Raw genomic sequence first — 14,389 nt, 5'->3', positions numbered from 1 at the left:
TCCAGCCCATGATAAAGTCAGACTGGTGGAGTGAATTCGGAATGGTGACAGGGAGTAAATGGATATTTTCCCAGGGGACCAACAGCAGAGGGGCAAGAGGCCCTGGGGTTTGTGACAGCTCAGCCTGGTGGCCCCACTGAGGCTGAGGCTACTGTGACCTGTCCCTACAGGCAGCCTCCTATCCAGCAAGGCGTCCCAGGACCGGAAGCTGACATCTACACCCCGGGAAATCGCCAAGTCCCCACACAGCACTGTGCCCGAGCACCACCCTCACCCCATCTCCCCCTATGAGCACTTGCTCCGGGGTGTGACTGGTGTGGACCTGTACCGTGGTCACATCCCATTGGCCTTTGACCCCACCTCCATACCCCGAGGGATCCCTCTGGAAGCAGGTAGGTGTCCTGGGCCTGTAGATTTGGGGCTTAATGATTCTACTTCCTTGGGTGGGCTCTTGGGGTCTAGAGAGTTGGGGCTAGGCTTAGTGTTAGCCCAGGGCAGGTTCCAGGGGTGGGCTTGGGATCCTGTCTCTCAGTGGGCTTCTTTTCCTGGAGGATTCATCTGTACCTTGCAGTAAGTGAGGGGCTCCAGTGAGTGCCATGACTTGAGCCTTTTTAAAGGCTCCTTTGTTAGGGTGTCAGGAGCTATATTTTGACGCGTTATATCTGGGAGCATTGACAAACCATTGACAGCAGACACCCCACATGATGAGGGAGCGAGTCTTAAGCTCTGTGTGTGCACTGGGGAGGCATGTGGGTACACAAGGAGAGGAAGCTGAAGTGGGGAGCATGAAGATAAGACATGGGCCACCTGACCCTCCCTCCCTCCCTCCCCAGCAGCCGCAGCCTACTACCTGCCCCGGCACTTGGCCCCCAGCCCCACCTACCCACACCTGTACCCGCCTTACCTCATCCGCGGCTACCCTGACACCGCGGCCCTGGAGAACCGCCAGACCATCATCAATGACTACATCACCTCGCAGCAGATGCACCACAACGCTGCCTCTGCCATGGCCCAGCGTGCTGACATGCTGAGGGGTCTGTCACCGCGAGAGTCCTCGCTGGCCCTCAATTATGCCGCTGGCCCACGAGGTGAGTTGCCCAGGATGTGCCCTCAGCAGAGGTTTGCAGAAGACGAGTGTCTGTGTGCACTGTGTAAGGTGGGAACAGGGGTCACAGTTGCCCGGGTGAACTAGGTGGTGCATGCTGGCTCCTTGGGAGAAGCAGGGTGGTACTGCTTAGATATTTTCACATCTAGCTGCTGTGTACTTAGCAGGCACCTCTAGCTACCATGCATGTTGTTCTGAGACTTTGGTATGAGGCATCTTTTGACATCCAAGAGATCAGAACACAGGCTAGACTGGGTGTTGCATACCTGTTCTCTAAGTATGCAGGAGGTTCAAGGCCAGCCTCAGCTACATAAAGCTTGAGGTGCCAGCCTGGGCTACGGGAGTCCATTTTTAATACAAATGTGTCACCCCCCCCCAAAAAAAAAAAAAAAAAAAAAACAGAAAGGAATGAGTGTGAAGCCTTTTGGAGCACTGACTTCCAGAGCCTGTGAAGAGCCCGGGTCACTTTGTCACAACTGTTGAGCAGCTCTGTGGGTTTCAGAGGGTGATGGCAGTGTTTTGGTTCAAAAGATGTTGGTTGAGAGACACTACCCATCAGAGCCTTGAGAAGGGGGCCTGGGGCCAAGCCTGGTCCTAGGGAGGGGTACAGCAGGTGCAAGGTCTCAGGCCTACACCCTTGGGGACAAGAGGTCAGACCCCTGCAGCTGATACCCCCCCTGACCCCTGCAGGCATTATCGACCTGTCCCAAGTGCCACACCTGCCCGTGCTGGTGCCACCAACGCCAGGCACCCCTGCCACCGCCATCGACCGCCTTGCCTACCTCCCCACCGCGCCCCCACCCTTCAGCAGCCGCCACAGTAGCTCACCGCTATCCCCAGGTGCGCCTGGCAAGTGGGTGGGTGGGTTTGGGCCTCACTCCCGATGCCCTGCAGGTAAGTTCTGGCCCCTTGGCTCTGGCTCACACTCTGGCCCCGGGGTTTCCAGGAGGCCCCACTCACCTAGCTAAACCAACTGCCACATCTTCATCGGAGCGTGAACGGGAACGTGAGCGGGAACGAGACAAGTCCATCCTCACGTCTACCACTACAGTGGAGCATGCACCCATCTGGAGACCTGGTAGGGCACCCCAGACCCCGCCCCACCCCCAGGTCCTCATGGGCCACCTGGGCCTGCCCCCTGACTCGGCGGCCTGTCACCAGGTACGGAGCAGAGCAGCGGGGCTGGGGGCAGCAGCCGCCCCGCCTCCCACACCCACCAGCACTCGCCCATCTCCCCCCGGACCCAGGACGCCTTGCAGCAGAGGCCCAGTGTGCTGCACAACACGAGCATGAAGGGCGTGGTCACCTCCGTGGAACCCGGCACGCCCACGGTCCTGAGGTGGGCCAGGTTGGCACCGGGGGGAACAAGCCTGGGGGGAGGGCACACAGATGGGTTTGCTGAGTGGGAGGGGTGTGTGTGGGTGGACAGATGGGTAGAGAGTTGAACAGATGGCAGCAGGATCAGAAGGTGGGTGAGCAAGTGAGATTACAAGAGAGTGGGTAGATGGGTGGCATGCAGGCAGGTGGAGGATGGCCCAGAGGAGAGGGCACGCAATGAGTAGACAGGGAGATAGAAGCAGGTAGCTGGGCAGATGACAGTAGGCGGATAGAGGATGCTCTGGATAGACAGGTATCAGGGTGAACAAAGAACCCAGGGGGATGGGTGGGGATGGATGGATGGAGAGATGGATGAATGGATGGATAGACAAATGGATAGATGGACTGATGGATGCATATATGAGTAAGTTGATTGGTGGCAGATGAAGGGGTAGATAGATAGACATGGGGCAGATGGGGGGATGGATGGATGAGTTGGAGCAGATAGATAGGTGTAAGTGGATGGATATGTGCCTGGGTGGATGAATGGGTGAATTGGATAGGTGGATGTGTGGACTGATGGACAGGTAAGCAGACACACAGATGAATGGGCAGACACTGGGCAGCTGGATGGCAGTGTATCAGTGGTAGATGGATAGATAAGTAGAGATGGATAGAAAGACACACAGATGAATGGGTAGACACTGGGCAGCAGGATGGTAGTGTATCATCAGTGGTAGACGGATAGATAAGTAGAGATGGATAGAAAGACACACAGATGAATGGGTAGACACTGGGCAGCAGGATGGTAGTGTATCATCAGTGGTAGACGGATAGATAAGTAGAGATGGATAGAAAGACACACAGATGAATGGGTAGACACTGGGCAGCTGGATGGCAGTGTATCAGTGGTAGATGGATAGATAAGTAGAGATGGATAGAAAGGAAGGTGAGAGTGGATGGATGGATATGGATGCGTGTGGATGGATGAGCAGATGAATGGATAGAAGAGTGAATGAATGAATGGATGGACTACAGGTGGTGGATGATGGGGTGGGTGCATGGAGTCAGTTGGTAGTCATTAGTGTATAAGGCCCAGAAGTAACAACTTGAGAGAACAGAACTGGGAGCTTAATGTGAGGCTGCAGGGCTGGTGCTGCCCACAGCGCTGGTGCTGGGATGCCTGCCTTTTGCCTGAAGTCAGTCTCATGCTTCCTGGCTCTCATGCTCCACACTGCTGAGAGGCTCCTCCGCGCTCCTGCCGATTTCTAGGCGTGCCTCCTACCGGCCCTGCTTGAGCCTCCTGCCCTCCCCGCACCAGGCTTCTCTCTGACCCTTGGGAGAGGATAGCCTGCCTCTGTCACTGTCTTCCCAGGAGCTCGGGCACCCTTGCCTTAAGTGCTGTATTCTGATCACCTGGGAGGGTAAGAAGCTTTAGGTGAGAGGGACTGAATGGAGCCGAGCACAGCATAGGAGGGTCAGTCAGGAGGGCACTTGCTCCGGGAGCCTCAGAGAGTGAGAATCTAGACAGGGACTCTCAGTCAGGGACTCTGAAGGTGTGAGGTAGGAAGCCATTGGCCAGCACTGCCTGACTCTCTCCCTGTCCTTGCAGGTCCACCTCCACCTCTTCGCCTGTCCGCCCAGCTGCCACATTCCCACCTGCCACCCACTGCCCACTTGGTGGCACCCTTGAAGGGGTCTACCCTACCCTCATGGAGCCCGTCCTGTTACCCAAGGAGACCTCTCGGGTCGCCCGGCCCGAGCGGCCCTGTGTGGACGCTGGCCATGCCTTCCTCTCCAAACCCCCTGCCCGGGAGCCCGCCTCCTCACCCAGCAAGAGCTCCGAGCCCCGATCCCTAGCACCCCCCAGCTCCAGCCACACAGCCATCGCCCGCACCCCAGCAAAGAGCCTTGCACCCCACCATGCCAGTCCGGACCCGCCGGCGCCCACCTCGGCCTCAGATCTGCACCGAGAAAAGACTCAAAGTAAACCCTTTTCCATCCAGGAATTGGAACTCCGTTCTCTGGGTAAGACCACCCTGACAGCGGCCACGTTCATAGACGCAATAATCACGCGTCAAATTGCTCACGAAAGGGGGCCGCGAGAAGGAGGTTCGCTGGCCAACGACTCCCCTGGCGACGGTAAGACATCCGGCCCGCCGCCTGCCCACCCCATCTGTGGCCTAAAGATATTTTCAGATCTTTGCTTTTAATTTTTCCCCCTTTTTCGGTTGGTTTTGGTATTTTGTTTCGAGCTCGTCATCCTGGTCAGTTGGCACGCTGTGGTGACTCCGCCCACACGGGCCCCTCATCGTTTGCCCATCCTGTCATCATGAGTTTTTTTTTCCTTTTTTCCTTTTTCTTTTTCTTTTTTTTTTTTCCTCCTTTTTTCTTTTTGGATTTTTCACCTTTTTTCCTTTAATGAATGGATCTGTGGTTTGGACTCCGACCGCGCCTCCCATCTCCCGCCACCACCTGCACCTTCGTTTTGGGGAGTGGGGATGCAGGGGCTACCAGCTGACTGCTGCTACTGTTCCTGAAGGAAGTCAAGGCAGGGAGCGAGGGGCGAGACAGGGTGGGGGGGAGGCTGGGTGCCCACCTCTTCCCACACCAGCATAAAGCCCAAAGGGGGAGTGATCAGGGACAGTGGGGCTGGGACAAGGCAGGGCTCGGGACACGGTGTCTGGGGACATGGTGTCACTCAGCTTGAACCCCACACCATCACACCCTGACCCCATGCACACTCAAGCCCCCTCTCCAGTTTCTCCACCACCGCCTCCCCCAGTCTCTCCTCTTCTACCCGAGCCCCACACTGCCCAAGCTACCCGAGCCCCACACTGCCCAAGCCAGACTCCCACAATCCTTTGGGTGTGTCTGTATCCTGATACATGGAAATGTCTGTCACTTGCCATTCCTCCTCTCTGACCACCCCTAGGCTTAGATAATTTCCTTCCATCTTGAGGCCCACACTGTGGAGTAATGGCTCGTCCCAAGCCCCCCCAAGCCCAAGCCCACCCACCTTCTGACCCCAGCTCACCTGTTTCAGGTTACCACAGCGGAGCTGGCTACAGCCCCGATGGGGTGGAGCCCATCAGCCCGGTGAGCTCCCCCAGCCTGACCCACGACAAGGGGCTCTCCAAACCTCTGGAAGAGCTGGAGAAGAGCCACTTAGAAGGGGAGCTGCGGCACAAGCAGCCAGGTAACACCCGGGAGAGTGGCGGGTGGGGAGACTGAGGCACGGCTCCACGCTGTCCCCAGGCCCTGACAAGCTCTGCTCACCTCCTTAGGCCCCATGAAGCTCAGTGCGGAGGCTGCCCACCTCCCACATCTGCGGCCACTGCCCGAGAGCCAGCCCTCATCCAGCCCACTCCTCCAGACTGCCCCAGGCATCAAAGGTCACCAGAGGGTGGTCACCTTGGCTCAGCACATCAGTGTAAGTGCCTATTTCTGGGCCCCCGCCATTGGGGTGGATAGGAGAGTGACGTCCCATAGTCAGACAGATGCTAGCATGCACTAGCCAGTACACTCAGTCCTGTGGCGGCTGTCACCATAAGGTCTGCCCGGGGACACTCACCCAGGAGACCAGTCAGATCAGGGTTCTGCCCTACCCTACACTGAAAGTCCTGACCTGCCCCCTCCCACAGGAGGTCATTACGCAGGACTACACGCGCCACCACCCGCAGCAGCTCAGCGGCCCCCTTCCCGCCCCTCTCTACTCCTTTCCCGGAGCCAGCTGCCCTGTCCTGGATCTTCGCCGCCCACCCAGTGACCTCTACCTCCCACCCCCCGACCATGGCACCCCAGCCCGGGGATCCCCCCACAGTGAAGGGGGCAAAAGGTGAGAATATACTCATGTCTGTGTCAGATGCTTGACTGAAGGACACTGGGGGGTAGGGTGAGCTTGACTGTGTTGGGCTAATGGGAACCTGAGGCTCAGGGATACAGAAGTTCACTAAGCTCCCAGAACCAACACAAAGCATCTAATCAGGAAGGTGGCACACCAAGGCTCCCATATGCCAACTGAGTGTCCTATATATGCCAACTCAGCTAGGGGGTCAGATGTCCCACGCCCATTTAGCAGATAGGAAAACTGAGGCATAGAGAAGTGAGTTACCATCCCATACAATGCACACATACTTACCCTGGCTGGGCCCGAGGCTCAGGGCATGAGAGAAGCTGGGGCCCTACCTAGGCTTAGGAGCGGAGTGAGGCGTCTTGTACGAGTTTGATTTTAGAAGCACGGGTGTAGACAGTGAGGTCCTGGCATGGGTGCCTCAGTGGGGCTCACAACGTGAGTCAGAACACTCTTGAGTAGCCCAGAGTGGTGGCACATACTCTACTCAGGTGAGGGAGCTCTGGCCAGGCTGAGGCAGGAGGATTGTGAACTTCAGGGCAGCCTGGGATGTACAGCCAGAACCCGACTCAAAAATCGACAAAAGCTCACAAGTCTTAGGTTATTTCAGAAGATCCTAGTAGCCCACTGGGGTCTCCATACCTCAGCTGCAGAGTGGCCATTTACAGGGAAATGTGCAGGGCCCCGCTGTGGGCAGTGGGGTATCCTCATCGCTGGGTAGAACTTCACCCTCAGCTAGGATGCTATCTCCATCAGGTCCCCAGAACCCAGCAAAACATCGGTCCTGGGCAGCAGCGAGGATGCCATTGAGCCCGTGTCCCCACCAGAGGGCATGACTGAGCCAGGACATGCTCGGAGCGCTGCGTACCCACTGCTGTATCGGGACGGGGAACAGGGCGAGCCCAGGTACCCATAGCACAAATCCGCACTTAGAGATGGTGGTGTCAGTTCCATGTACACCCAAGGCCTCGGCCCTCCAATATGGAGACCATTAATCCCTCACAGCTCAGCGGGCTGATAGACCTTCAGGGGCCTTCCGTTGCAGCACCCTGTGTCTGGCATCCTGGTGCCTGGTATCCCTGTGTCTGGGATCTCAGCCTGAACCCTGTTTTATCGCTTGCTGCTGATCTGGGAATGAACTAAGTTGACCCAGACTGGATAGGGGTGGACATGGACTTCAGCGAGGGTGTGACCTGCACCTGTCCAGTTCCCTGGGGAGTCTTGTGTCAAATCTAGCAATAAGATGTTCTTTGGGGCAATTCACAGCGTACTTGGGAGGCTCACAAACTTCCCTAAGCCAAGGCTAAGTTCAGATCCCAGCAGGCCTGGGATGGGAACCAGCTGGTCCTTAGCACCTCACGGTAGCTCAAGTGGTGAGCTCCCTGTTGCTAAAGGTCACAGTGCCCAGCCTGCTGACCCTGGTGTCTCATGCTCCCCGCAGGATGGGCTCTAAGTCTCCAGGCAACACCAGCCAGCCGCCAGCCTTCTTCAGTAAGCTGACAGAGAGCAACTCCGCCATGGTGAAGTCGAAGAAGCAGGAGATCAACAAGAAACTCAACACCCACAACCGGAACGAGCCAGAATACAGTAAGGGGAAGCCAGGGCTAGAGCAGGCACCGGGAGGGAGATATACTCTTAAACCTTACCATGGAAGAGCCCGACGTGCTGCCAGTTGGTACTAACTGACAAAGCATATAGCACTTCGGTAATGCCCTGCACACAGTAGGTACACAAGGAAACCTGTAGAGACAGCCCTGTGCTGGGTGCTGAGGAGCACAGCGCACTACTCCAGGTTCATGCCACAGACACAATGCCTTTCACCACAGCTGATGTGGGTGGACAAGGACTCATGTCTTTAGCGCAGGGTCACATGGGCCATATGCTTACAAGAATGCACGGGAAAGCAACACATGACAGCTTTGCACTGTCCCCTCCCCAGGGTGGCCTGGACAGACAGGCAAGGTTCTTCCTTTCTGGAGTATAGAAGCCCTCACAGGTAACAGGCCTAAGGTAGTGACCAACCATCTGAGTAAACCTGGAGCATCAGATGCCTAGTTGTGCCCAGACATTCAACTCGGACTGTACGGGGGACAAGCAGGGGTGCAGATCTCCTAGGACCTGTGAACTCAGCCCTTCCCCACCTTGTTACCCTGCTCTAGATATTGGCCAGCCTGGGACGGAAATCTTCAACATGCCCGCCATCACTGGAGCAGGTAACCCTCCTGTGTGTCCTCATGGTAAACTCCCTTCCCCAGTGCTGACTTGGGGACAAGGAGCCTTAGCCTCTCCCTGGTCTCAGTGGACCCAGAATGACACAGATGGGCAGCCTCCACTGCCTAGGCTCCTCCCTTCGTGAGGAGTTACCAAGGTTTGAGGTCAGGGTCCCTCAAGTGGGTATTAGGTACACCCTGGAAACACTTGCCCAGTTGCTGGGGCTGGGGCACGTCACCAAGTGTGGACCTGAGGGATTGGCCTTGGGGTGCAGAGATTCAGGGTGCCGCAGGCATCTTTCACACTAAAGTCTCTGGCCGTTTTCTAAATCAGATGCAGGCGGTAATGTGAGGGAAAAGTGTCAAACTCACGTGCAGTTTGTGGCAGAAGTCTCAGGCTTTCAGTATGGTGCTTGGGGCTTAGAGCATCCGCTTCCCATGCTTATTATCACGTTGCCCCCTGGGAAAGAAACTGTCGTGGGAACAAATGGGCTCGGTGACTGTGTCACAGGGGAAGCTGTGGGGACTTAATCCAGGCCAGAGGAACAGGCAAGGGTCCCTACTTCCTTATTTGTGTGGAGCCTTGGGCCTAGGGAATAAGGTGGCCAGATTAACCCTTGGGGACATTTCCAGAAGACCACAGGACCTGTAAAGGGGATGGGGTGGGATCCTGGCTGGGACATCCTGGGGCCTTTGCTGAGCCTCAAGCAGAAGGAAACTGACCGAGACAGGAATATGGTTGGAGATGCGTGTTTCTAGAATGTGCTAAATCTTGACATAGGTTTTAGACACCTGGGTGTATATGCATATAGATAGGGTAATACAGTGATTTGTGCTAAAACCTAACTTAGTTGTGTCACACACACACACACACACACACACACACACAGAGACATCCTCAAACATCGCCCCTTAAATGTTAGTTCTCAAAGACATGTTTCCAGGCCTAGCCAGTGGCGTTCAATACCACGCCAAAGGTAGATGAGAGAAAAGTCATAGCTCTGCCCAGTGCCATCAGATCACAAGCTCAACACCATGGAGACAAGGCCCAGGAGCGGTGCTCCATCAGGAAACTCCCCTCTGTCCCCCTTTTCTGTGTTACCTCCTCTCTCTCCCACTTCATTCTGGATGTAGAGGAGTGGTGGGGTGGGGCTTGTTTATTTAAGGTTGAAGTGTGTGTGTGTGTGTGTGTGTGTGTGTGTGTGTGTGTGTGTGTGTGCGCGCGAGTGCATTCACCCCTGTTAGAAGTTCAGCTTTTTCTTGGTAACCTTTGCTTAGCACTGTGGGCACATGACCAGCCCTGGCCCGAGCTTGCCTGAAACCCAAGCCGAGGCTGCCAGCAGTCACCCCAGTACAGGATTATGAAAGTGACTGTCCCTTCCATCCTCAGAAGCCTGGCTAGTTTACAAACCAGAGGCTTGCCAGCCAGCGTGTTTGGCCATGTGGCTTTCACAAGGCTCAGGCAGCCTGGAGGTTCACAGGGCATCAGAGACTGGCCAGTGGCATGGGCTAGGAATCCTGCTGATGACGTTGTCATTGTTTGTGGTTTTGTTGGTGGTGGTGATTTGGGTTTTTTGGGTTTTGTTTTGTTTCATTTGTTTGGTTTGGAGGGTGATTGAGCTTGGCAGTGTTTTGTTCTTTTTTCCATCTGGGTTTGGAGCAGTTTTGTTGATACTTGGGATTGAAGCACTCAACCCAGCAAGTGTCCCGTCCTGTAGTGAGCAACAACACAGCCCTCTTCTCAGAGGGAAGGCCCAGGCTAGCATGAACTGCACTGAACTCCCTCTGTAGACTAAGCTAGTCTCAGAAATAGCTGGGGTTCCAGGCCTGCTAATCAGCCCCAGCATTTACCAGAAGTCCCAGAGCACAATTCGAGTGGTGGGGGGTGGAGAGAAAGAGGGGGAGGAAGGGGAAGGGGGGGGGAGAGAGAGAGAAAGAGAGAGAACACACCAGAGAGGCTTTGCAGAGGCTCAGTGGAGTCTACAAACATCTCCTAAGGCCACTTCGTTGATTTGACCACTCTGTCCTTGTCATGGGGCCGGGCCAGCCAGGGCTGGAGTGACCCTTCACCTGTCCAGTGCTGTCCTGTCCTCGCACGCACATAACTGCATGGCTGTGACCCCCACCCCACCCCTTGTGCCCAGCTCTCTACCTTTTTCTGGCTCCTGTGGGGGAGACATGGGGCAGGGGAGGCAAGCCTAGTTCAGGGGGATCAGGCAGGCTGAGGTCCCTAACCCCTTGAGGAAAAGGGGACAGCAGAGGGGTTCTCTCTCTGGTCACCTTCCTCCCCCACATCCCTTCCTAGAATCTACCCACCAGAAGACCCCAGCTGGACTTCTGTCCCCTGTCCCAGCACCTAGCTCCAGCTTGACTCAATACCACAGACTTCTTCCCTTGCCCGCCCCTTTGGCAATCCACGTGGAGTCAAAATTTAAAAAATAGCCTCAGCTGGGATTGGAGTATAGAATAGGAATAGGGCTGGGACCCTCTAGCCACCCCAGAGCCCCTCCCTGGAACAGCTACGAGCTGCAGGGACAGTCAGGAACCCCATCAGCACCCAACAGAAAGGCGGGCTGGAGGGATGAACGATGCTCGCCAGATGTGTGCTCACTGTGTCTCTCTCTCTCTCCCTCTCTCCCTTTCTCTCTCTTTCTCTCCCTCTCTCTCTCTCCTCCCTCCTCCCTCCTCATTCTATCTCTCGCAACCCTCTGGCTCCCTGGCCCCCGCCCCCCTGTGTGTCTGTCTGTCTCTCTCCCAGGCCTTATGACCTGTAGAAGCCAGGCGGTGCAAGAACACGCCAGCACCAACATGGGGCTAGAGGCCATTATTAGAAAGGCACTCATGGGTAAATATGATCAGTGGGAAGAGCCCCCGCCGCTCGGCGCCAATGCTTTTAACCCTCTGAATGCCAGCGCCAGTCTGCCCGCTGCCGCTATGCCCATAACCACTGCTGACGGACGGAGTGACCACGCACTCACCTCGCCAGGTCTGCAGGCCTGCCCCCCCCCCCCCGCCCGCCCGCCCGCCCGGCTGTGTCCCTCCTTATCCCGGTGTCGTTAATCCTCTCACCTTCCCCCCTCAAGCTTGGGAGCCTGTGACCTTATTTTTGTGCGTGTTTGACATGTAGTTTGCTAATCCAAAGCTGGTCTGACACCCCATGTTGCAGAGGGCGCCCCCCTTTTACCCCCGGCACTGCTGCTTTTCCGTGCTCACATCACTCCCCACATCCTCCCCTGCTGTGTGGACAGGGATGACAGCGGCCAGGCCCACCATACTGTGGCCAGGGCCTCTGGGAAGAGAAGAGTCTAGTGTGGGCATGACCCCTTGAAGGCCAGACAGCACAGCTCCCCACTCTTCCAATGTCCGTCAGCACTTGTTGTTTCCAAGCAGAGACACAAGCAAAGAGGTGCCCTGCTGTCCCTTTCTAGGGTCAGGCCAGCCCCGGTCTGGCGCTCTCAGCAGAGGCCTTCAGTCCGGCACAGTTGAGTGCTGTCTTGGGCAATGCCTGTCATCCAGCCAAGATCCGACATTCCTCAGTGAGGGGTACAGTCCTGCTGGGAACACCTAAGGGAATAGTCATCAACCTCTCATAGTGAATGTTCATTCCTTTCTCCACACCAAGGGCTGGCTCTGGCCATCTGGTAGACCTCTTAGCCTCCTGGCTCAGGGTTTCTCGCACTAGGTTTCTGTCTTGGGGGCCCTAGAAGGCAGGTGGCTCCCCAAGGCAGAATCAGCCCCACTGCCCCTCCTCAGTGCTGGTGTGAGTGTCCCACTGTCAACCCCGTCTGACTCGGCCCCTTCCCACTTTGTCCCCTGCAGGTGGAGGCGGGAAAGCCAAGGTCTCTGGCAGACCTAGCAGCCGAAAAGCCAAGTCGCCAGCACCAGGCCTAGCGTCCGGAGACCGACCCCCTTCTGTCTCCTCAGTACACTCAGAGGGGGACTGCAATCGCCGAACACCACTCACCAACCGTGTGTGGGAGGACCGGCCCTCATCTGCAGGTGGGTATCAGCTAGGAGCAGAGATGTATCCAGGGGTTGGGGAGTTACCTGGGCTACCCAAGAGAGAAGGTCCCTGATCACCACCTAGCAAGGAAGGATATAGGAAGGAACCTATCAGAGGATCCTGTGTAGCTGGCCGGACCTTCCAGGCATGGCTCGTCATACAGGTGGGGCTGGCAGCCTTTCCTGCCAGTCAGGCACTGTAGGATTTTGACAGGACAGTAAAAGGCAGTAGAAGACAGAACAGAGGGAGAAGCAGAAAGCTTTTACTGTAGTCCAGTCAAAAGGTGGTAGGGCTGTCTAGCACAGAGGCAAAGAGAAGAGGCTGGTTTTGAGAAACTCCATAGTTAGAGGTGTCCTGGCCCAAGAGTCCCAGGCTCTGGTTTCTTATGTGGAAGACGGGTCCTGAGGTGGCTACGTGTAGCGGCTTGCAGAGCCTCCTCCAGCACTCTCCCATCTTTCTCGCAGGGTCCACGCCATTCCCCTACAACCCTTTGATTATGAGGCTACAGGCAGGTGTCATGGCCTCCCCGCCCCCACCTGGCCTCGCGGCAGGCAGCGGGCCCCTAGCTGGTCCCCACCACGCCTGGGATGAGGAGCCCAAGCCACTGCTGTGTTCACAGTACGAGACACTCTCGGACAGCGAGTGACCACGGATTGGGGGGGAGCGGTGCCAGGTCCCCGCACAAGGCAGAAGCAGCCCAGCATGGAGCAGACAGCTGCTGACTCCCGAGACTGAGGAAGGAGCCCCTGAGTCTGCCTGCGCGTCCATCTGTCCGTCCGTCCACTCATCTGTTCATCCAGAGCTGGCATCCTGCCTGTCTAAAGCCTTAACTAAGACTCCCGCCCCGGGCTGGCCCTGCGCAGTGACCTTACACTCAGGGGATGTTTACCTGGTGCTCGAGAGGGGAGTGGACAGGAGGGGAGGGACAGTGGGCCAGGAGGGGGGGACAGCAATCGTGTGTCAGTCGCACTCGTGCATCTGGGGCAGCAGGGACCCACCACAGGCTGACCAGGCACCTCCATGCCACCGCCTCGCCCCTTACCGCATTTGGAACCAAAGTCTAAGCTGAACTCGCGCGTGGTCCTGCCCCTCCCTCTGCCCCCAGCCCGCTCGCGCACTGGACAGACAGACGTTCCCAGCTTATCCTGCCCCAATGCTGTCATCATCGCAGTCTCCACAGGCCACCCAGCCCACAAGACTGGGAGCCCATCAGACCAAGTGGGTGCACAAGGGGCCAGGCCTGTCCTGGGGCATGGATGCTTGCAGGAACTGGACCGTTTCCCCGGCCTGTTGCTGCGGCGACAGGAGGGAAGGCACGTGTAAATGGTGTTGGCTTACAGGGTATATTTTTGATACCTTCAATGAGTTAATTCAGACGTCTCACACAAGGAAGGACTCGCCCGTGTTTCTGCCGCTGTGCTTTGGTCTCTACCTTACTGTCTCAGAGGCACGTGCCAGCCAAGGCGGTGGCCCCACCATATGCAGGACTTGGGGGTCAGGGGCTCCGGCACACGGCACTGTGCCCTTCCCCCCACCCCCACCCCCTTCCTTGGGCAGAATGGACTTGATGCGTATTCTGTGGCCGCTCTCTGTGCACGGCGGCATTCTGTCATTTACACATGTTGTTCCAATTAAAAAGCAAATATACTCAAGTGACAACGTTTGTACTCTGCTTCTCACTGGGCAGCAGGCAGCCACAGGAGTCAAGGGGAGTGTTCCTTAAAGTCAGCACTGAGCAGTGAACATTGACCCCAAAGTACAGTGCCACCAGAGGGCATCCTGCATGCACACCTATGAGGAAGCCACCAGGTACTTGTGTTGTCGAGACCTTGCTGGATGTTCACACCTGTGGGGGACCCATTGGTCATTCACACCAGTGATCATCCTACAGGGGTGTTCAC

General features: G+C 56.6%; 1 protein-coding gene across 18 annotated transcripts in view; it reads left to right on the top strand.

Moving 5' to 3' along the window:
• Positions 1 to 14,147, top strand: part of Ncor2 (nuclear receptor corepressor 2) — a 162,907-nt gene extending 148,760 nt beyond the window's left edge. For 7 of the 18 annotated variants that reach the window (XM_029477772.2, XM_085837191.1, XM_085837187.1 and 4 more), the window contains 15 exons: positions 171 to 392; positions 834 to 1,088; positions 1,796 to 1,945; positions 2,052 to 2,183; positions 2,267 to 2,453; positions 4,035 to 4,564; positions 5,469 to 5,621; positions 5,710 to 5,855; positions 6,067 to 6,260; positions 7,032 to 7,181; positions 7,717 to 7,862; positions 8,435 to 8,488; positions 11,244 to 11,471; positions 12,305 to 12,484; positions 12,953 to 14,147. In XM_029477772.2, the coding sequence (XP_029333632.1) occupies positions 171 to 392; positions 834 to 1,088; positions 1,796 to 1,945; positions 2,052 to 2,183; positions 2,267 to 2,453; positions 4,035 to 4,564; positions 5,469 to 5,621; positions 5,710 to 5,855; positions 6,067 to 6,260; positions 7,032 to 7,181; positions 7,717 to 7,862; positions 8,435 to 8,488; positions 11,244 to 11,471; positions 12,305 to 12,484; positions 12,953 to 13,134 (2,909 nt within the window). In that variant the 3' untranslated portion in view covers positions 13,135 to 14,147. The remainder of the gene's footprint in view (positions 1 to 170; positions 393 to 833; positions 1,089 to 1,795; positions 1,946 to 2,051; positions 2,184 to 2,266; positions 2,454 to 4,034; positions 4,565 to 5,468; positions 5,622 to 5,709; positions 5,856 to 6,066; positions 6,261 to 7,031; positions 7,182 to 7,716; positions 7,863 to 8,434; positions 8,489 to 11,243; positions 11,472 to 12,304; positions 12,485 to 12,952) is intronic. The other 11 variants (XM_085837194.1, XM_085837193.1, XM_085837197.1 and 8 more) reach the window with 8 other exon arrangements.
• Positions 14,148 to 14,389: the final 242 nt, after the last annotated feature.

Source organism: Mus caroli, unplaced genomic scaffold (assembly GCF_978045245.1).
Source record: "Mus caroli unplaced genomic scaffold, Mus_caroli_1 scaffold_4, whole genome shotgun sequence".
Classification (NCBI taxonomy): domain Eukaryota; kingdom Metazoa; phylum Chordata; class Mammalia; order Rodentia; family Muridae; genus Mus; species Mus caroli.
Note: the sequence above shows the minus strand (reverse complement) of the source record. Positions and strands in the feature narration are given on the sequence as shown.